This window comes from Natator depressus, chromosome 11, assembly GCF_965152275.1.
Source record: "Natator depressus isolate rNatDep1 chromosome 11, rNatDep2.hap1, whole genome shotgun sequence".
Taxonomy (NCBI): domain Eukaryota; kingdom Metazoa; phylum Chordata; order Testudines; family Cheloniidae; genus Natator; species Natator depressus.
The window spans coordinates 21,859,988-21,884,115 of NC_134244.1; the positions used below are offsets into that span (position 1 = coordinate 21,859,988).

Consider the following 24,128-nt stretch of genomic DNA (forward strand, 5'->3'; position numbering starts at 1 on the left):
ATTTAGTGATCACATAAGAAGGTGGAGTCCACATCAGCCTTAAAAAGATTTTAACAGAAAATTAAAAGACCTGTCCCCAAAGCAGTTATTCCTATGTTATTCCTAAGCGCAGGTTAGCCCTGCAAAATGACAATTGGAGAAAACAAAGAACCTGGTTAATTTATGCTTTAAGTAAGGCCTTACATTTTAATCCACTTCCTCTCCAGGTTCCACCAAACTATTAATCTCCTTTTGTTTAAGGTTTTAAATTCCTAATGAACAAAAACCATTGTCCACTATTTAAATTAGCTTTTTTAATCCTCTGTCCAGAAAAGTTTAAATATGTAAATACATCTACTGAGGAATATATTTTAATTGTGATTAACTGATAAACGCTCTTTTCTATGTAGTACTTATTTGTAACCAAAGAAAGCTTCAATGTGACCCAGAGATGCTTTCACCAATTTCATTTATTCATTACTCTGTCCAGGACCAATCCTAAAGTCAGTATGCAGGTAAAACATCTAACAACCTCAGAGTGAGTTTTGCCGAATAAGGACCACAGAAACAGGCACTTTATGTTTGACAGTTGATCCCTTTCACTGTGAAAATATAGTTAATAGAGGATCTATCCTATGCACCATGTCCTCAGCTGCTGTAAAACTGCATAGTTCGGCTTATGACAATTCAGCTACATTCATTTACATCAGATGGAGAGCCACAATGTTTACTTTTGTTTGAGCAGGTTTTTTGCAGGGGGTGAGGTGGGATGCTTAGACCTCATGAGTATTATTTATGCATTCCTTATAGATAGAATGAAGACAAACTCACCCTTTGAATTGTAAGATTATCTGAATATAATCCCAAAGTGAGATGAAATCAAATAACGTTAACCCTTATGAAAACAAAATATGAAAGGAAAATTATTTTGATTGGAAAAATCTAATGTCTTAACACATTAAAAGTGTCAAATTCTTTCCATAGATCTGTTTGTTTTTTGACTTTGTTAAACAACAGAGTTTTAGGGGAAAGGGGATTTGTGGCAAACAAGTGTTACCTATTTTCTATACCCTGAAGAAGAAGTTTGTTCATACTTCTTTTGGTGCAAACAACTCTTTCATGCAAACTTTGTAATTTTAAAAGAAAAATGCTAGAAAGCCTGTAAGTATTTTTACCTTCGGTTCTTTCAAAATAAACTTTTTTTAAAAAAAAGCTGGTTTTGAAATGTACACTAAATGTAATAACATACATACTTATTTTAAATACATATGGTTAAAAGAAGAAGTTTACTGAATCACTTTGAACTCACACTTAAAAGTGCATCCTTTTAAAAGATCTGAAATTGGTGGAATTTTTTCCCCCCAACATATTCACTTACCCCGACAATGTACACCTTCATCATACCCGTCTGAACAGTCATATACACCATTGCAGAGTTGGGACAAGTGAATACATCTGTTTGTACCGATGCAAGTAATATGATTCAGGGGACACTTGAATTCTATTTCCTCAGGACCTAAAAAAAAGAATAGTCATAGAAGAATTCATATACATTTTGTTTATACTCAAAAAATGAACTGACAGAGAATGCCCTGTATATTATCATGTATTTGCAAAATATTTCCACTTTAAGGCTAGGTACAGGCATTTTATGTACTTGTCTACTCAGCAGCTTTTAAGTGCATTACCAGTAGAATTATATTCTCTTAAATAAGGATTAGCATAATTAAAGACAATCAACTGCTCAAGAAGGATTATTTTATTAAATGATGATAATACAACTTATGGTTTTAGGGAAGGTTTGCCTTACTCTAAAGATTATAGATGCTGAAATTCATATTTGCCAACATTCAGGATGGGGCAGTGATTATTTTTAAATAAAGCTTTTAATTTTTATTTTCAATATTACATGAGTCTGACAATGCCAAACAAATCACTAACACAACCCTGGGCCAGGATGTCACCAACCATATTGAGAAGGAAAAAAGAACAACTCAGACACTCAAAATACAAGAAAAAAATTCAATTGTTTACATTTCAGAATTTGTATCCTCTTTCCATGGGTAACCATCACTCTACATTCTGCCATCAAAACAGTTATAGAGGTATGGATGGATGATTAATTAACTATATTCCCGGTAACACCTAGAGGCCCCAGCTTTGGTCAGGTCGCCACAGTGCTTGGCCCTGTACAGACACTTAGTAAGATATAAAAAAAAGTGCCCCCAAAAGCATACATGCTACTTTAAGATAAAATGCCTTGTTAGTTTATCAAAGAAAAGGAGGGTGCACACGAGGTTGGGGACAAAGGAAGCTGTTAGGAGGCAGTTTGTAGCACCCGGATGCTCTGGCTGGGGCACAGCCGGGCTGAGTTTCGCCTAGCGATAGGGCCACTCCAAACTCCATCAGCTGACCGCTGTCCTCAGGGAACTATAAAGGAGAGTGCAGTGCACTCTGATACAATCACTCATCCACTCCCAGCACCTTACTCCAGTGCCACATTTTGGGCCTGGCAGAGGGATTAGGTGTGCAGCTCTGTACCAGGCCAGCTAAAAGTTCCCTCCCACTCAGCTTGCCAAATGTAGCTACTTTCTAGCCCATTGGAGCCACCTGAACAGTGCAAAGGAAGCAGGAGAGCATGTTGCCCTATATGTGCTTTTCTTAAACAAATAAATGTCAGTTATTGCTACGGACCACCAGATCAAAATTATATTTTGAAAAATTTGTCTCTATGTAGAATGATTTTGATTTTGCAATTTTCCTTGTAGCAATGCAGATATGCTAGCAAGTACCACTATTGCTATGAGCTGGCCATTATTTACAATACGTTACAACAAACATCAATTTACAACTTAAAACCTGGCAGTCATGATCACAGTTCAGGTGATATTTCTGCCCTCCCACCAAAAAACATTAAATTCTGTCTGTATTAAAGTTGCAATATATATATATATATATACACACACACATATATATAGGATACAGAAGAATATGTATGTGCTATGTTTCAAACTCTTTTTGTACATCTAAAACATTTTAAAAAATGATTGATTACAATCCAACATTATTTTGCAGAGAGCCTTTCATGCAAACTGCATTCTAGAACTATGGAAGTAGAAAGGGCCTGAATGCCCATTGAAATCAATGGAAAGACCTACTATGGATACCAAGGATGAGGTTCATGCAGGAAATACAAAGATATTAGGAACTGTAGAGGATGATTATGTAGTCCTCAGAGGCAGAGAGAGTGCTCTGACCTTCTGCCCCTGGGGCACCGAACAGCCCTCAGGGCTTGTCTACATTACTCGCTAGATCAACAGGCAGCGATCGATCCTGCGGAGGTCACTTTATTGCGTCTAGTCTAGATGCAACAAATCGACTGCCGAGTGCTTTCCCATCAATTCCGGCACTCCACCAGGGTGACAGGGGCTGGAGGAGTTGACAGGAGAGCGTCAGCCGTTGCCTTACCACAGTGAAGACACCGCGGTAAATAGATCTAAGTATGTCGACTTCAGCTATGTTATTCACATAGCTGAAATTGCATAACTTAGATCGATCCCCCCACACCCAGTGTAGACCAGGCCTCAGATACAAGAAAGGAGCAGGCTGGTGGCAGGAACAAGGTTCTGTTCCTCCTCCTATGCACCAGCAACAGTGGTTTGTTCCAGGGCAGGCTAAGATTCATCCCATAAAGGTGTGTAGTACTGGCATGTAGCCTAGTGTTGGGTGCTCCACTGGGATTAGTGGGGTTCTGCTTTGCTGCTTAGTATGGCACAGTCAACCCCTTTGGTAGCAGTTCTGAAATTCCAGATTAACAGACAGTAAACGTTTTCATTGTGCAAAAGCTTCTTAAAACCACAGACACAGGCCACCAGCAGCACTAGTGTTAAGTCCAAAGCTGACTACTAAGCATTACAAAGAGATCTCACAAAACGGGGTGACTAGGCAACCAAATGGCAAATGAAAATCAGTGTTGATGAATGCAAAGTAATGCACACTGGAAAACAATACCACCCATACATACAAAATGATGGAGTCTAAATTAGCTGTTACTGCTCAAGAAAGATCTTGAAATCATCGTGGACAGTTCTCTGAAAACATCCACTCAATGTGCAAAAAAGCGAACAAAATGTTAGGAACCATTAGGAAAGGGGTAGATAATATCATAATGCCAATATAAAAATCCATGGCATGCCCACACCTTGAATACTGCGTGCAGTTCTGGTCACCCGATCACAAAAAAACCCCACCACTAGAACTGGAAAAGGTACAGAGAAGGGCAACAAAAATGATACGGAGAATGCAACAGCTTGCATATGAGATTAAAAAGACTGGGACTATTAATCTTGGAAAAGAGACTTGAGAGGGGATATGACAGAGGTCTCTAAAAACATGAATAGTGTGGAGAAAGTGGATAAGGAAATGTTGTTTACCCCTTCACATAATAGAAGAACCAGGGAAGAAATTAATATGCAGCAGGTCTAAAACAAACAAAAGGATGTACTTCTTCACACAGTCAATGCACAGTCAACCTGTGGAACTTATTGCCAGGGGATGTTGTGAAGGCCAAAACTAGAAATGGATTAAAAAAGGAACTAGAAAGGTTCATGGAGTATAGGTCCATCAATGGCTATTAGCCAAGCTGGTCAGGGAAGCAGTCCCATGTTCTGGGTGTCCCTAAGCCTCTGATTGCCAGAAGCTGGGACTGGATGACAGGGGATAATAATTGCCCTATTCTGTTCATTCCCTTTGAAGCATCTAGCATTGGCCACTGTCAGAAAACAGCATATTGGGCTAGATGGACCATTGGGTCATGCCCATGTTGGCCATTCTTATGCTTAGCTATTGTGTTCAAATGTTTTAAGCCTCCCATTTTCCCCAGGAGACCCAGACTTGTGTGCTTTCTCCTTGGTTCCTGATTGGAAGTCATACTTAAATAGGAAGCGTGGGTTGGATCCTCTACCCTTGTATCAGCGGTCTCAAATACAAAATGCTTTGGTCTGTGACTGGCCTAGAAGAGTGTGGGTAAAGTGTTTCAACCCCACGCAGACCACAGAAATGGGGGCACTGGGGGCTGAGTGCCTTGCACTCCACTGAACATAGCAAAGAGGGGGCTTTCAAAGGTGGACAGAAGAGGGGAGAGCAGGGTATGGTGGGGCCTGGAGATGCCTGCTCTCAGGGAGTTGGGTCTGTAACTTTAATGGAGTTATGTGGCATTTTTTCTGACTTCAGCTGAGACTGTTTGGGTGCCTCACTTCCCTCCCCTCTTAGTGGCTGCTGACATTTCGGATAATGAGACTCCATCAGGTTGTTAGTGAATAAATATTTTAAAAATCATAAACCCAAACATTTCATTTGTATTTGTGCTTCAGTTGCACAAGGGCCTAAAATGTACCTAAATGTCTAGAAAATGTATTTATTTTATTGATTTGTATCACCCGCCTATCACTGTATCAGACCATCTGACATTGGGGAGGGGAAGCAGGAGTACAAAACACAGCTTTTTGTGTTAAAATAAAAAGGAAGCATATGCATAAATAGTAAATAATGCATATTCATAGAGTCTACAAATTGTGGTATTTCACCATTTGCCTGTAAGCTCCAGATTTCTGGATCTTCACCTGTAAAAGGTATAGCTGATAGTTATCTACTGTAGAGGAGGGAAAATAAAATAATTAAAAGATGGAACAAAAATAAATTACATTTGTAATAGTTTTATTTAAATGTTAGAGGAAAGATTGAATGTGTTAATTACCATTTATGCTATCACTGGGGAAATCTAAGGTCCTATCATTCAGTTTGACTGGCCATTCCCATTGTTCTAAAGACCTCAGGATTTGGCTCTATATTATCTGTTACTGAAGTAAAAAGACTGACTCAGAATACAAATATACTGCAATTTTAAATATATTAGCTGAGTTGAAATCAGTTAGAGGATCAGTCACCCACTTGCTAAATCAGATTTCATTGTGAAGGGGGAGGATTTGAAAGGAAGATGAATCTGCTTCAAGAAATATATATTAATAAAGAAGCTGTATTTCAAAAGAAAAAAAATACTGTTTGTGAAAACAAATAAGTAATAGATTAGAAGAACTGTTTAACATACAAATGTGCTTATTCTGACATTGATTGGTCTGGCTATATGTAGGTAATATTCGTGCATCAGCATGTTTTTATTGTAAAACCGGGTAATTGTTGTAAACTTAATTTATACCAGAAACTGAGGTTGAGACCCAAATTGGAGAGGCTTTAAGCAACTATGAAACCTGGGTCTGTAAAATCAATCTCAGAACTGACATGCCTCAAATATCCATTACAGTCCAGGCCTGTTCCTCGGTGCTCTCCATTTCTGCTGAGCGGTTAGATGTTGCTGTATATAGAACAGCTTTAGGGTCACTCTTTACACCCACAGAGTCCTTGCTGCTTGCTTTACTAACTGAAAAGCAGAGTGGAGGCACAGATTTACTAAGGGCTGTACCAACTCGATTTGTTCACTTGCTCTTTCTCCCTTCCCTTCATGGTGAACCATTCTTGGCAGATTTTGCCATGGTACTGTGGGGGAAGGGAATCCGAAACCCCTGTTTTCTCTGAAGATGATCTCAAAGCAAAGTGGTATGGACAGATCTAGGGTAGGGGAGGTGGGAGCTGAAAAGCAAAGAGCTCACAAAAGGAGACAGGTATGGAACAGAAAACAAGAGACATCAAGGTACAGCTACAAACACCGCCAAAGGACGATGCGCTCAAAAATAAAAATAAAATGCCAGTCCTTTAGGGTAGATAATAGATAACTTCTATCTTAAAGGTCCCAGTCCTCTAGTATTGGGGAAAAGTAACTCAAAAAAATCCTAGGAAGAAATACAAAGCAAAACCACAAGGAAACTGGTTCACATTAGGTAGAGATTATCTCTGAAACAAAATATTTCACCATTCTGATTCAAAATTTTCATAATGTTTTGTTTCACAATAAAAATATTTTAACTTTTTGTTCTGATTTGGGACAAAAAATGTTAAAATACCACAATATCATGAAGGACAATACTTCCAATTTTTGCTCAGCTTTATTGGCAACTAGCCCAGTTAAGTATCATAATTAATTGGCTTGATAGTCTGCATAAACTAAGAATAGTAATCTTGGTCGTGAAATGTTCAAATCATTTGCCAGAATGTTGAATTTGAAAGTGTAGCTAGAGAGACAGACAAAGTAATGGGGAAAAAACAAAAGCCTGGACACACAAAATAACACTCAACGTGTCAGACTCATTCATTGTTTTAAAAATATTTTATTAACAATGAAATATAAGTTTAAATTGTATTAATAGCAGCATTGTCTAGAGAGGTAGATTGCCAATGGAAGCTTATGATTTTAGGGAAAAGTCATGTGAATTTCATGATTGTAATCTACCTCGGGTAGTCCTTTGTCTACATCATAAAATCACTTTACAATTCAGTAAAATAAATTTGTGCTTAATAAAAAAAACCTGATCACTGAGAGATCATATCTTCAAAAATCCCTAGAATAATAAAAGTCAGAAATTAGATCACCTAGTCTATCTCCCTGCCAGTGAGGACTGCTGCCCACAATATCTTGTTTATTACTTTAGTCAGTCTAGTTCTAAAAGTCCCAAGCATTGGATATTCTATCACTTCCTTTTGAAGGATATTCCACAGCTGAAGGCATCTTACTCTCAGGAAATACTCCCTGGTATTCTGTCTTTAAATTTTCCCTTTCCAAATTTTAATTGACAGAGACAGACTCAGGTAAGAAGTATGATGCTTCTTTGGGCACTCAGGGCTGAGAGTGCTCTTGTTACAACCAGGCTCCAGAACGAGGGAGTCCTGCCTATACTAGCTGGACATTAGCTCCCTAATGCAATCAGCCTGTCAGCCATTCAAGTACTCTCTTCTGGGCTACCCCAGCCTGTCTCGGCCCTCCAGGTTGTCAGCATATGCACCCCATCCCCTAAGACTCTTCAGAGTGTCTCCCTGAGGTACCCAGCCCTGATCATTAGATACCCACAAAAATCCCAGATCCTCTGCTCCCAAAGGACAGTGTTCCACAGTTATATCACCATTCCTGTATTATGAATAGCACTTGAGTTCAATTATATAACAAAAGGAAATTTATTCAAGAAAAAAACAGAAACTCAAATAAAAACCAGTGTGAGAGATGGGAACAAATGGTTTCATATAAGAAAACATCATATCATGCTTTCTAGAGACTAAACTAATGAGGCATTCACCTATCTCCTATTAGACAGCTTACCCAAGTTCTTTCCCCAACGTTTTCATCCAGTTTGGTTTAGATCTTTTTTCACAAGATCAAGCCTGCTGGCAGCTCATATTCACAGACTGAAAGAATGCCAGGGTGTTTTTCTGCACTTTCAAATATACCAGAACGGACTTTTGTTGTTCACCTCAAAATAGGGTTCCTTCCCTCCTGCCCACTCACCCCTTCATGTTAATTTTCTTCTGAAGTCTCTGCCAGCTCTTAATTAGAAGTTGACTTAAAATGTATGTCTGACATACACTACATAAAGGTCCACCACTGAAATAAGTGTCTCCCACTGTTTGTAGAAGATTTTCACAAGACATGCTAACTTTGGGTGATCTGCTTTTCAACTACAGACCAACAGAACATGTTTAGTACAGATATTAACTGTTCACATATTTTCCATACATACATCTCTCAATGGCTATGATGAACAGTGTGACACAGTCTTTCATTAGAGACCTTACATTCTTTTGGGGAACCCAGGGGATTCTTGCACCCCTATATGGCCCAATTCGCTTTGCCAGTTGGCATCTAGAGTTTCTTGGATCACAGGAAATATTTTCCTTGCCCTGCAAATAAAGTCTGACATATTTGACTTTGCCAGTGCATCTAGTAGTTAAAACAGAAGACTGAGTATCTTTTGGATTCCATTCCTGGTTTTGCTGCTAACTTTTGGTTTGGAGGTAAACTGGAAGGCAGTGCAGATTTTTCAGAACATATGTTAAAATATTCTGTATTAGCTGCAGCTTCCAAGTAGACTTCCAGGATCGCTCAATGTAGAACACTTTGTAACTGCCTAGTCTGGAAATGAAAAAGTCAGAGAACAACACTGGTGAGGTCCACATCAAGGAGAAAACTTGCTAACTTCTAACAAGATGTAGATGGAGGAAAAAAGAACTTCTCTCTGTGATGTTATATCTTAGTTCAGAAGCACTTAAGCCTCCATAACACTTCCAGATTCTGAAACTCTTTGGCAAAGGGCAAACAATTAAATTGTTAGATATCATCTGGGCTCTCTCTCAGCACTCTCTCTCGTTCAATCCCTCTCATTGGGCTAGACAATAGGCACCAAAGAGACTGAATGATCCAGGTCAGATGAAAGAGCTTCCCATTAATGGTAGTTCAATACAAATCATCCCCCTCTCTCCCCAGTAATCTCATGTACACATTTAACATGAACAATGTCAGAAGGGAATCCGGCTGAATCCCACATAAGAGAATCCTCAGAGCAATTTCTCAGCTCTGCCCTCAAGCAGTGGGACAGAGTGGGATCAATGAAATGAAGTCCTTGCCACCCATACAAGCACACAGAGTTAAGGTATCAAACAGAATTAGCACACTTCACAATCCTGCTTTTGAAATCCCCTAAATCTGAAATTCTAGGCAAACCACAGCTACACCTGCAACATTCCCCACTCATGCTGCATTAATCACCCCATTTAGAGCCTGCTAAACCAAGATAGGACTGGTTGCATCATCCAGCCAGCTCTTGTTTATACAAGCAAATTCAGGGTCCTCATCCACAGCTAAATCATGGATAGTGATTATTTTATTAAATTACATACCTTGCCTCTTTCCAGAGGTCAAGATCCACCCTAGGATACTCTGACTTTTCTCACTGGGGTGTTAGAAGGATTGATTTAAAGATAGTTGTAAAGCTTTTAAAGCTCATCATCCAAAAAGTGCTTGACTACAGTAGTGCAAAGTATATTAAATTTCATGATCTCTAAAATTTACTGAAATAAAAGCAAACAAACACCACCATGTGAATCCTTACATTTAGAGATAAGCCAACACAGCCGCTGATTTTCACTAAATGTACGTTTTTCTCTTGTTTTTTTTGTTAATGTTTTTGCTGTGAATTGCCCATGTCAGTAACAGATCAAGGGGTTGCTCCTGTAAATAAGAAACTGGCTAGAGAACAAACTTCTTCATTGCTGCATTCAGTTTTCTTGAAATCTGAATATACTACACTTCAGCAGTTTTAATTCTGGGGCAGTTCTGAGCAGAGAAAAACAGTTATTCCAAATTGTGGGATGACTTTGAGATTTACATTTTTGATATACATTTGTGATATATAGATCCACCTCTCTCTCTCCTACTTGCTTCTACATTGCTGTGGAGTCATTCTGCCCAATTGTGGATCCAAACCAGAGTTTGTGGAAGTCAGTGGGAGTCTTTTCAGTGATTTTAATGGACTTTGGATACAGCTCTGTTCGCCCAGAGGAAGAGGCTTTTATGCACTCCCCTGCCCCACCATCGTCATCCAGCAGAGTAGTGGACTGAATCTAGGCCACAGAAATGCTCGGTTTGGTACAAATACTGTATTATAATAATGTTGGCAAAAATTTCTCGCTTTTTGGCTAAAACAAAACAAACAATCCTCTTAAGCAGTTTTCATTTAGCAACCACCTATGATCTCTCTGAAATATTAACTGATGAAGTTGATTAATGACTGTAATTAAGGTAAAATAGCATAGTGTTTAAGGTAGAAAGAGTAATCCATACAATTACATTAAGCCCATATTTATACACTGAGAACCTAAACAAAAATACTCCTTAATGGAAGAATACAGCCTGCTTCTCATTCACACTAAACCTCCTTTACACTGCTTGGCAATGTAAAGGGACCTTACTCTGAGTGCAAATCTAATTTACCAGAATTGAGTAAAGAAGCTTTAGTAAGGACATGCATAAGGCAGGGCAAGCAGGTGCCTGGGGCCCCCCAGTAATCAGCAAGAGCTCCTCCGGTTCCAGGGCCTCGGCAGGGGCATAGAACATGCCCCTCCAAAAGTGGTCAAATTTAAATTCCTGCACATGCCCTTGAGCCTTAGTATAAATGAGAATTAGGCCTATAGATTGAAGGTTCAGATTTTGTAAAAGTGTCAAACCGTATTGCTTAAATTCAAGCTTAGACAACACTTACTTAGAGTTTTTAGAGCATACAAATCTGATATTGATTTACCTTCTTAGCCCTTGGCCTAAAAAAGCCATGTTGTCTTGGTTACAACATCCAGGTCAGAGTGACAGAAAATGTGGAATATGCTTCTGAAAATTATCTATAATAGTGTTTCTTTTATCACGCTTTTAAGGACTGATATTTTGTTAACCACCAACCCAGCTCTGGTTCACTCATTGAACAGCAAAAGTTTACACGCTTATAATGAAAATAAGTCAAAAGTGGAACCGCAATTTACATAAGTATTCAGCTACATAAAGAAAGAAACAGAACTATTAATGCTTACGTTAGGGCACAGAGGGCCTTAAAAAGAGGAAAAGAGAGAGCAAAGTATTACATCACCATGGGCAAGAAGAAAGTTGTGATCTTTGACTCATAAGGACACCACCACACAGACCCCAAAAAGAAAAAAAAAGAAAACTGGTAGCACTGAAAACCTAAGTGAACTGAGGAATGAATATAGTTACAATATGAACTGTTTGTCATTGCCATGAAAGATGAGAGGTGGGAGACCTACCATGACAAGCAACAGAATGAAGACAGCAATATTGAAACAAAGAAAGCCACACAGAAGGCCGAGAGCTTGAGAAGTCGTAAAAGACAGTGAAGAAATGGTGGGTTACCTCTTCAGGAGATACAAATTACTCTAGCTATATTCAAATAAATGAAGCTATGAGGATTTATACCATTTGAGGATCTCAGCCATGATGTGAACCTCTTTCCGCAAGCAACAAAGGGAACAAATTCTGCCCTCTGATATGCATGGGTGACTTCTTTCCAAGAGCTGGATTTGTCTCATAGCGTTTTATTTAGAAAAGGGGACATTTCTATCTTAGAATTTCCAGATTCCACTCAAAGATTTGCCACTGATCCTGGCTTCTGTTTAGAGTGCTAAACTATAATTAAGTTCTTCCAGACTTTAAAGTAAATGACCCATGCAAAATAACTGGAGAAGAGTGGTTTACAACATTGTGTTGGCACTCTACTCTTAATGACTTTATTAGAGTATCTGCAAAGGTAGCCCAGCATGGTAGTGGCAACTGAGCTAGCATTATTAGTATTACATATATGAGAATGACTTCATAATAAGGTTTAACAGTGTGCAAAACACATCCCATGAATGTACTGTACACATTAATATACTGTAGTTGCTTGCTATTTCCTGTGGCCTTTCTGTGCTGTCAACATTACCTGATAAAAGGAACTAAGGGCTCAGGGACTTGGAGAAACCCACCATTATACCATTGTTGAAATTCTTGTGGGGTGAAGAGTCTTTCAAAGCCTTTAATACAGAGTGCTATTGATACTCTCAAATAAGCAGGCACATTTTTCTCTTTGGCTATTTTTTTCTCTCTTATCACTGCTTTCTGTAGGTCAGGTTCAGATTACTGTCTCAACTCTCCCTGATGTAAAGTGAGGAAATAATGAACAGACTTGTAGCTTGTTGGTAGCCTTGGTTTATACTTTTCAGTTCACGATAGTTTTAAAAATCCTTTCACATTATGAATAAAGTTTTCTACTGTAATGGATACTGGTGAGGTTGGCATTGCGGGAGTGGTTCACTTTAATGGCTCTAACTGCACTGATGGCTTTTATCTTTGGGGAAAACTTTTATCCCATAGAGCTCATCTCATATTTTAATGTATTTAGTAGCCAAAAGAGAAAGGTGGAGGAACCAGAAAGATTGCACAGTCAGACAAATAAAAGGCAAACAAAGACATAGAGGAAATCTTTCTACAGATTGTAGGTGTTCTTTCCATATTGCAGCATGACAGTCCAGTCTCAGCAACTAAGACCGACCAAGGTGTATGTGTGTTTTTGTGGAAGGCAATTTTTAATGGAATTGGACTTAGAATGACAGGTGTTTTCTCGTTATAGGACCTATTTTGTCCCCAGGATTTACTATTCAGTTTGAGACTCAAGTTGGAAGAAGCTAATGACTGATGTTGACAGGAAGTGAAAAAGCGAAGCAGATTGCTCTAGTCTCTGCTCAGATTTGGATAAGCATCTGAATTTTTGGGTGTTAGTTTAAACAAGGTCTCTGAACCTTTAGAACTCCACCCGTTACTGAGTTCATCGTGTGCAGTAAAGCAACTTCTCTGACAAATATATTGTAAAAATATCCTCTCTCTGAGCTTTGTGCATCATCCTACCGCAAGGAGGGTATCCTCCTTCTTCATTAGACTTCATTCTCTTTCTGTACATGGTCTTTGAAAGTAATGGTCTTAAACTGCAGCAAGCAAACTTCAGATTAGACATTAGGAAAAACTTCCTAACTCTCAGGGTATTTAAGCACTGGAACAAATTACCTAGGGAGGCTGTGGAATCTCCGTCATTGGAGGTGTTTAGGAAAAGGTTCAGCAAACACCTGTCAGGGATGGTTCAGAAAAGACTTAGCCCCGCCTCAGTGCAGGGAACTGGACTAGATGACCTATCAAGGTCCCTTCTAGTTCAATGTGTCTATGATTCTATGGTCAAACTTGATGCTATATTCTCCCTAGCTGAGATAAAATCTGTGTTCCCTTTTACCCTTGCCACATGTATATGTGGGACTGATATTAGGTGCATCTAGTGAAGCATTCTTTCTCACTCAATTTTGCATAAAATTCTGGAGTTGTATGTAAATGTGGGTACTGGAAAAAGGTATCCTACAAAGAGAGCTATATGTACCTAAATCAGTGGTCTCCAAACTTTTTACCTCATGCCCCATCCTTACCCCTGTCCGCTGCCCCCCAACTCCAGGGAGCCAGGGCTGAGAGCATGGTCGCAGCTCGGGAGGAGGGGGGAAGGAGGGAAGGGAAGGCACAGACAGGGGTAAGGGGGCCAAGGCTGGGGCCACAGCTGGAGCCGGGGGCGGGGTCTTGGGCGGAAGCTAGGGCCCTGGATTCGGAGATGGAAGCTGGGGCCAGGGCCATGAGTGGAGCTGGGTGTCGCTCCCTCCCTGCCCCCAATGGGGACTGTCCTGGGCCCTAGCCACACCCTCCCCAAATGTTTCCACAGTTTGGGGACCTCTGACATAATTACATATACATACATTCAGTTTTGCATTTGCCCTTATTAACGCTATTTTCTATCTTCCTAACAAATCTTGAAGTAAAGATTTTCAAGATCTGACATATCTTGAGTGTCATTAGTTTCTAAATGTCATCCTTGAATTTTTCATCTGAATCTGCCAAAAAAAAAAAAAAAAAAGCAACATCATTACCTAGTGAAGTTATATGGGCTAGAAGGAAATGCCATTATCTTATAAAAAAGAAAAGGAGTACTTGTGGCACCTTAGAGATTAAACAATTTATTGAGTCTCTAAGGTGCCACAAGTACTCCTTTTCTTTTTGCAAATATAGACTAACACGGCTGTTACACTGAAACCTGTCTTATAAGGAACAAGTGAAAACCCACGCTACAGTGGTGAATGCTGCTAATAAGAAATCCATAGTCTTGGAGAAAATAGTTTAGTATTTTGGAAGAAAGACATAATTTAGAAGCCACAGGAGGTTGCAGTTGGATGCGATAGATTTTATTTGAAGTTCCCGTTTTGAATGCTAATATAAGTCTTGCTCCGATTTTAGGAATATATCTTACAAAACTGAGTGACTTGATTAAAACAAACAAACAAAACCCCCCACATAAGTGGCCATTACTATTTTTTTATCACAATTAACTAGAAAATGTATAATATCCTTATGGTTCAATTAACTTTAGTAATTTTATACAATTGCCCAATGACCTCAGCTTCAACCTGTGTGCCAAAACTTACCCTTATAGTCAAAAGAAGTAGAATTCCAGTTCCTCATCTTTGTCACTAAAAATGAGGAAGGCTAAGATTTAGTTACACTAAGTTCAGGCACAAACAAAAACGTATTAGAAGGCCAGGTAACTATTCAACTTATGTACATCATCTACTAATCATACAAGAGGGAGTTTTTTAAAGGCATGTCATCCAGTCATTTTTAGAGGGCAAAATTATGAGTATTTATCCGTGATGATCATAAAGGGGGGGAGGGAAACTCCCTCTATTTGCAGAAAGCTAAAATAGTTAACATGCTTTGTGTTCTGAGAGACAGACATAACAGCTTTGTTAATGAATATTCTGGTGATTTAATACAACACACTAAAAACACTGTTTTATGACTGTTGAAGTAAGAAATCAATGTTGTGTCATGTAGATGGTCATTCTTCATTAGTTATAAAGAACCTATTTGTAATGTGAAGGGTTTTTTTTTTTAAACTTAATTAGTGTCACATTCCTAGGCTGCTGTGTGTCTATTGTTGTAATCACTTGATGTTTATGCACATTACATAATGGGCTGTTAATAAGTGTCTCAGCTTGAGAAAAATGATAATGAGGTGAACAAAGGAAGTGTTAAATACTTATACAATTAAAGTGCTTAATATCAACAGTACTGTAACATTTCAGGACTTACGTTCTAGATATTTATGCATCCAAAGTATGTAAATGACAGCGGAAAAAATGTTCTTCATAGAACAAATGAAGCTAATAGACAATGGGAACTACAAGGCATTGAGTGTTAATATACTGGGATGCATCTAATTTTATAATGTAATAAAATAATTGCCAAGAATAACATTGATGATGACAGACTAACTGAGCCTTAGCAATGGACTGGGCCTGTTAAGGCATTACAAATACAGCAGTTTGATCTTCATATAAAAGTGAATTCAGAACACCCATAAGGCAACAAACTTGGGCCACACAGTGTCATCATTTTTATGCTGTGTTTCCTGTTAAAGTGAATTGAGGGTCCTATTTTAAAAATGGCATGATAAAACCCATATTGGAGGTTTTCCTGGATCATATCTGAGAAACACTAGGTATCCTGATAAACATCTTTATAAGGCTCCATCAGTAACCACTCAAGCATATAAAAAACTCACATGCATAAACATCTGTTGAGTTGATGCCAAAATCTGTTGAATTCATTTTTACACCAGTTATATTGAGACTGAAGTCTATTTCAAAGATGGGTCTGAGCCACAAAGTTCATATTTTGACCTGAACTTGTTCACAGTTTGAAGGGGTTCAGGTGTGGTGTTCAGATTCTGGTCCAATGTATTTGAATAAATAAGATATATGATAGGATTAAGCTTGGCAAGCCAATCAGTTAACTGGTCAAATAATGTCCATTGATTATCTATTTACTATGGGCAAATATTGTCAGTACACCAACAAGAATGCTTTGATGTAGGTGGCAGCCTACCTTTCTGATTGCATTATGATGCAACCTGTCAACAAGCCTACATAAATGTCTTGATCATTCCCTTTGCTATGTTAATGCCACCTATGGGGAAAAAGTGAGCTAACTGAAAGTTGACCATCTTGATTGGTTGGAATCTTCTAGAACAAACATTGTTTATATGTATGTACATCTTAATTTGTACACCATACTGTCATTATACATAGGCGTTAACTAGCACACTAAACAAGTTAAAAGACACTGTCCTTGTCCCAAAGAGCTTACAGTCTAAACTGACTACACAGGTACAAAAAATAACTCAGAAAGGAATGGGGGAGGAACAAGAGGGTTCACGGTCATTAAACCTTCCTTTCCAACATAAAAAGAAAAGATGCACAACTATTCAGCTGCCTGAAGAGTTGGCCTGCTGCCTACTTAGCATACGTGCATTTAAATATGACTTTTTTCTTTCATAATTGCAATGTTTGTTTTATTTCCATCTAATTTCATTTTTCTTTTGTAACTGTTCAGTCTTGGAAAATAGTCACATTTGAATGCTAACTTAACATTGCTAGAAAGGTAATAATTTGACTTTCATTTTTAGAACTTAATTTAATTGTGTTTCACATTTTTTAATTAAAATAACTCAGTCAAGTATCTTGCTTTTTGTAATTTGGCAGAAGTATCTAATGCTAAGCCTAGTAGAGACCATGAAGTCATTCTTTTTTATTACTGTTCTAAAAAATTAGTGCTTTAAAATATTTGACAATTTTTGACAATATTTGACCAGTCTATACACCAATTAGTTTTGGACAGGTCAAATGATTTTAAGGCCCGGCTTGATAAAGCTCTGGCTGGGACTATTTAACTGGAGTTAGTCTTGCTTTGAGCAGGGGGTTGGACTAGATGACCTCCTAAGGTCTCTTCCAACCCTAATCTTCTATGATTCTATGATCAACTCTAGATAGGGTTGTTAAATATATTGAATTCTTACCAATAGATCTAAGATTATATGTCTTAAATATCAATAATTACAGTGACACCTTGTTTGCAAATATTTTAAGATTGTTTTCAGTAGGTGCTACTTTATTTATGTTTTATTTACGACTTTAGGGGGAAAATTTACAATTAAAATGCATCACTATGTTCCAAAGCCAAATGAATATCTTACTTACAGCAGCTAGTTTCTTCTAAGCATTTGATCAGTTTTTGTAATAAGAAAAATCAAAGAAAGTATTGTTACATCTGCATTACCTACTCATGTTAAAGATTCTATTATATGTTTAATACAGCAAAAACTTGGAAATCCAACTCTTACTTCTTTAAATATGAGTTGCTATTTTGCAATTATACCATTATTCTTTTTTATCTTGTATAAGAACACAAATGTAAAATCTAATTAAAATAAAATGTGTTATTTCTTTCTTCATATGTGCTCATGCACTGAGACTACAGTATGTGAACCGGTTTTAATTGTATCAGTACAAAATTTAGCATTACAGACGTTATAAATTGGGTTCATTATAATATACACAGACTGCTCCAAAAAGATAAGAATTACAAGCACATATTTCATAGACACTGAGGGCCTTATTTACAATATATGGGCTATAACGTTAAACTGAAATGCACTTACTTTCAAATGGAAAGTAACATTACCTGTGGTGCATAGCATGGTGAACATGTTTTTGTCACTGTGTTTGCTGTCATCTTTCCTCTTCTGTAACTTATCAAAGTCTTTACTCTCCGAGAAAGAAATATAGGTGAACTAAGGCTCAGAAAGATGCATTCTTTCTCCACAGCATGCAGAGAATGATTTTAATACCTAATTGAGACAGATTTCCCAAATCATCAATCTACAACTTTTGAATTCCAATTTGATTTAATGAACTGTCTTTATCCTTAAGCCTTGTGGCCCTTTTACTGCAGTCTTACCTCACACACCTTATGCTAAAAGACAAAGGATAGTGCCAGGGCATCTGTCTATGAATAGGTTGGTCATTAAGGACTGTCAGCACCCCAATTGGATCTTGCCTCAGCAAAGGAATAATGGCATCCTAGATAAAATCCATTTTCTCCAACTTCTCTGCAGAGGACAAGGATTTGAAGGAATGTAATTTCACCGAGGGTGAAAATGGGGATGAGATGTTTGTTGGTACAGCCCTTTACAAACACAGAGACTGGGTCAGACAGAAAGAAAAAAGAAGCTTTGGATAGGAGAGAGGAACAAACTGATTGCTTTTGGAGGGAGGAGACTTTTTGACTGTAGATCTAGCCCAGGCTGATGGAAGCTGACTGAAAGAAAAATAAATAGACTTCATAACTTCATAACAGAGGAGAAGCCATGAGCTGCACTAAGGGGGGGGGGGGGTAGGGGGTCCTAGAAGCCTCTGACCAAATCCCAAAGGACTCTCAAGAATGGTGAGGAAATTGAGGCATGCAATGGTAGATAGATATTTTATTGGTTTTACCTCTAGCTGTGTATCTCCTTTGCTATCTAAAACAAAGAGTAATTGTTTTAGAAACCCCCATTTCAAAGCCTGTCTCTGTTTGCTTCAACTATCACATGTCCCTGAAGAGGGCAACTGTAAGCCAAACTGTCCACAAGGTTGGAGCTTTGGGAAAAGATATGCTCAAGCAACTGGAAAGTCTTGGGGAGCTGACACTAGCTTCAGGGCCTTTGCAGCTGAAACATGGGGGTCTCAGCTCTCAGAAGGAGGTGGCAAGAAAGATAATCTACACCCCAAAACTACCTAGAACCCCAATGCTAGAGACACTGTGCTGAAACTCACGAAAGCTTAAAAGCCACAGGGCGTAACATGTAGGACCCAAACACAGCAGACTGGTGAGCATCCAGAAATGAGAGTTTGGCCAAGACTGTGACATTAATAAAATCAGTGGTCCCTAGAGGAATCAAGTTCAGAGTGAAGGCATTATTGGTTCTTAAGAATCTAATTTTGCTACTATGGCTTGCATGAATTTGCCTGTCTTCACCTACAAACAAGATGGTTTCAAAAAGTAGAAATTAACAGTCTAAGGGTTGATTTAATCCTTGCACTGGAAAGCAGTATGATGCAGGGACTATGGGGGAATAAAAGATGGATTTGCACAGTTTTTGCACTTCCCTGTCCTGAGAAGGAGCTTGCTAGAGAAGCCCTAGGTGTTGTCCTAAATCCACCAGCTCCTATACATCACGTTGTTGTATAGGGAGGCTCTTGGTATTTTCCATGGATATGACACCAGTGTGCTATTTGTTGCTTTACATCTTGGAGCAATGGAGCAATGATGCATCTAATTTTCACATTTCACTACTACAATTATAACAAGAGTCATTTTTGGCAAACCTAGTATCAGCCGCAAATCTGATTGAGACTCAAGGCCCCTAAGCCGCCTGCAGTCAGCAATGTTGCAGAGGCACACGCTCAGCAACCCTGCAACAAGTTTTCACAGGAACATTGCTGCGATTCAGAGGAAGGTAGACCCAACCCTGCTTGGGCAAGAGAAGATTCTTATCAAGGGCCTAAATGGGGGCGGGGGGGGGGAACTGGGCCAAAATCCCAGAACCTTCAGGAGCTATTTTATTTTTCTTCATATCCACTCTTCATCTTTTGTACCACGGAAAAGTTGCACAGAAATACTACAAGAGATTTATATATATAAAAAAGAGAAGCTCCTTAAATTGTTATACAAAAGTGTAAATAAATGTTTTGTTTAGTGGCTCTTCATTAGCACGTTGGAGAATTTCTTGGATGTCTTGCATGGGTTGCCACCCTGCACTTAAGCAGGGAGGAGGTTGGCTGGCAGGCCAGGGGAAGAAGGCAATGCTTTCTGACTTGTGGGAGGAGGGGAAAAGTAAAGCTGCTGAAAGAGCACTCAGCATGGTGGACGACTCACCAACTAGGAATGAAGGGTTTAAAAATGTCAGCTGGGCCTGGCCCCTTCCCTATCCACTCAGAACAGGCTGGATAGCACACACCCTCCCTTCCTAATTAGGTCACAAATATGCCAGGTGTTTAGCTATATCTGCTGTGGGAATTATGCTAGCCGCCCCACTAAGGCGGGCTGGGAAGGAATTTTTCCCTTACCACCGTATTGGTCAGGTGCAGTGGGAGGTTTTTTGCCTTCCTACTGTGCTCTTCCATTCATCAGGATTGAGAGAATTTACAAAAACTTCCTTGATGAGCAAACTTCCCCTTCCTCCTTATTTTATTTATTTATTTTTTTAAAGTAAACTCTCCCAACTCTGAGTCCTTCAAAAAGTTAAAACTACAGTTAATGGAGAAAATAAGTATAGAAAAAAGTAGGTCAATAAGGAAAAATAAATTTACATGATACAGAAAATGTTAGATTAGCATTCTTGTGAGACCCAAGACAGACTTTTCAGTGTAATAAGTATTGTGAGTTAAGGAGAAAATAATAGCGTTTATATTTTTATTAGTCACAAAACTACTTAACCTTTAAAGTAATGCAGATGGAACTGTATCTTTTTCATTATACTTTGCTATAGGGAACCTAGAAGCCACTTTGGGCAAGGGACATTCTCTGGTAGTGCAGCTACATTCAAAACATGTTGCCAGGGAACTGGGTAGACACTGGAGATAAGCGCCAACATAGATAAAGCCCCTCCAAAAAGATGGCCCTGCCCTTCCCCTTCTCCAAGGCCTCAATCCCCCCTCCCTCCATCACTTATTCTCCCCCACTCTCACTCAGAGGGCTACAGGCTGGGGCAGGGGTTCTGGGAAGGCGTGAGGACTCCAGCTGTGGGTGCAGGCTTTGGGGTGGCGCTGGGGTTGAGGGGTTTTGAGTGCAGGAGCGGGTGAGGGCTGCGGCTGGGGGTATGGGTTCTGGGATGGGGCCAGGGATGAGGGGTTTGGGGTGTAGGAGGGGGCTTAGGGCTGAGGCAGGGTTTTGGGAGTGTGTGGGGTGTGGGCTCTGGGAGGGAGTTTGAGTGTGGGAGGGACTCCAGGCTGGGGCAGGGGTGCAGTGGGGAGTGAGGACTCCAGTTGGGGGTGGGGCCAGGGATTCAGGGTTTGGGGTGTGGGAGGGGACTCCGGGCTGGGGCAGCAGGTTGGAGTGCGGGGTCCTGGCGGCGCTTACTGCAGCTCCCAGAATGCGGCCATCAGGTCCTTACAGCCCCTAGGCAGAGGCTCAGCCAAGCTGCTCTGCATGGTGCGCGCACCTGCAGGCACTGCCCCTGTAGCTCCCAATGGTCGCTGTTCCTGGCCAATGGAAGCTGTGGAGCTGGCACTTGGGGCAAGGGCAGCGCATGGAGCTGCCCTGGCCAGCCAGGGGCTCTAGGGACCTGGCAGCTGTTTCCAGGAGCTGTGCAGAGCTAGGGCAGGCAGGGAGCTTGTCTTAGCCCAGGGCACCTGCTGCGCCCACCTGCCAACCAGACTTTTAACAGGTTTAACAGTTGGGGGTGCTGACCAGAGCCACCATGGTCCCTTTTCAACCGGGTGTTTCAGTCGAAAATCAGACGCCTGGCAACCCTAGCGCTTCCCCCGTAGCTCCCATTGGCACCAATGTGAGCTGCAGAGCCGGCGCTTTAGGCAGGGGCAGCATGCAGAGTCTCCCTGGCAACACCCTGTGCCTAGCAGCTGCAGGGACATGCCAGCTGCTTCTGGGAGCTGCAAGGAGCCAGGGAAGGCACGGAGTCTGCCTTAGCCCCGCTGCGCCACCGACCAGAAATTGAACAGCCACGGTCAATGGTGCAGAGCCACGAGGGTCCCTTTTCGACCAGGCATTCCATTAAAAAAACAGACGCCTGGCAACCCTACCCCCAGACTCTCTTTGCTGAGTTTTTCCATAGGAAGGCATAGCCTGGTCCAATGTTATTTTGCTTTTCTCAAGAATTTGGTCACTCTTCCATTTAAGACAAAGTTCTTCCCTATGAATTAACTCAGACTCAGCAAGTGAGTAAATTACAAACATTGAGCTGTGGTTAAACAGAGGTTGCAACTTCATTAACTTAAACAAAGCAAACAAGATAGGCGAAAACAGCATGGTAAAAACTAACTGGTAGTAAGTGCTTAAGTGCAGTTCCAAAACTGGCGTCCAAGCCCCCAGAGTAAGGAGAGATTATACCTAGTCCCTCCCCTTCTCTCTGGGTTAGCCAAATAAAGGGATCAGGCACAAGCTGCCATTATCCCCTGACACTCTTTCTCCATGCAGAACACAAGGTTTGCTTCAGGACTCTGAGAGACATTGAAGCCACTGTTCCTGCCCTGCAATACACAATACAAAAGATCACTTGACGCTATTTTGACTGTAAGCTCTTTGAAACAGAAACTGCCTATCTGATGTGTGCTTCAATAATGCTTAGAACCATGGATTTACATAGAGGCAATATGATACTTTCCGTCTTATTATCTAATCCTTTCTTAAAGATTCCCAACATTGTTAGCTTTATTGACTGCTGATGCATATTAAGTGGATGTTTTCAGAGAACTATCCACAATGACTCTAAGATCTCTTTCTTGAGTGGTAACAGCTAATTTAGACCCCATCATTTTATATTTATAGTTGGGATTATGTTTTCCAATGTGCATTACTTTGCACTTATCAGCGTTGAATTTCATCTGCCATTTTGTTGCCCGGTCACCCAGTTTTGTGAGATCCCTTTGTAACTCTTTGCAATCTGGTATGGACCTAACTATCTTGAGTAGTTTTGTATCATCCACAAATTTCGCTACCTCACTGTTTACCCCTTTTTCCAGATCATTTATGAATATGTTGAATAGGACTGGGCCCAGTACAGACCCTGGGAGGACACCACTATTTACCTCTCTCCATTCTGAAAACGGACCATTTATTCCTACCCTTTGTTCCTTATTTTTTTAACCAGTTACTGATCTATGAGTGGACCTTCCCTCTTACTCCATGACAGCTTATTTTGCTTAAGAGCCTTTGGTGAGGGATCTTGTCAAAGGCTTTTTGAAAATCTAAGTACACTATATCCACTGGATCCCCTTTGTCCACATGCTTGTTGATCCCCTCAAAGAATTCTAGTACATTTTGAATGGACTTCCACAAAAATTTGCACTCAACTCAATTACCCTTATTTAATTATTTTCTTAAATTAACACAAAAAACTTGTAATTTACCTTTAAAAAGTGGCTCCTTATACTGTATAGTGAACGAATGTGTAAAATGTTCCGCAATTTCACCCTAAAATGCGGTGCCATAACCATGAATTTTCTTGCAATTTACAAAAGGATAAATAGAGGTTTTTTTTTAAAAGGTAATGGCTCCTTTCTTTTAGATGGAGAAAGACAATCACACACACTAAACTACAGACATGTACAACAAGTTTCTTAGCCGTTCTGCTACAGTAGTTCTCAGTTCCTTTGGTTAGGTGTCAGAGCTGAACTTGCTTTACATTTTCCCTCAGTGACACCTTTTAAAAATAGAAATATAGCTAGATTAGATTAGATAGATAGATAAAAGTAAGAGGTGAAGAACAGAAAACAAGAATGAATGGGACCTGTAAGTGGGTAGGCTCATTGTGATTTAGTATGAATGCTGTAATTTCGGCATCCTGAGTAGGGCCACCTACACTTCACTTGCAATTTAGAAGTGGAACGGTTTGAACTAAACTGACAGTATATAAAAGGACAGTGCTCATGGTACTGGAGTAATAAACAACTTCTGTGGTTGATTAAATGCTGTAGCAAAGCAGACATTTTTTATAACCATAAAAGACATCTGAGTGTATTCCAGCATT

General features: G+C 39.8%; 1 protein-coding gene across 1 annotated transcript in view; it reads right to left on the reverse strand.

Moving 5' to 3' along the window:
• LRP1B (LDL receptor related protein 1B) overlaps positions 1–24,128 on the reverse strand; it is a 1,292,938-nt gene that overhangs the window by 885,672 nt on the left and 383,138 nt on the right. The window contains exon 3 of the mRNA XM_074967293.1: positions 1,358–1,495. Coding sequence (XP_074823394.1) covers positions 1,358–1,495 — 138 coding nt within the window. The remainder of the gene's footprint in view (positions 1–1,357; positions 1,496–24,128) is intronic.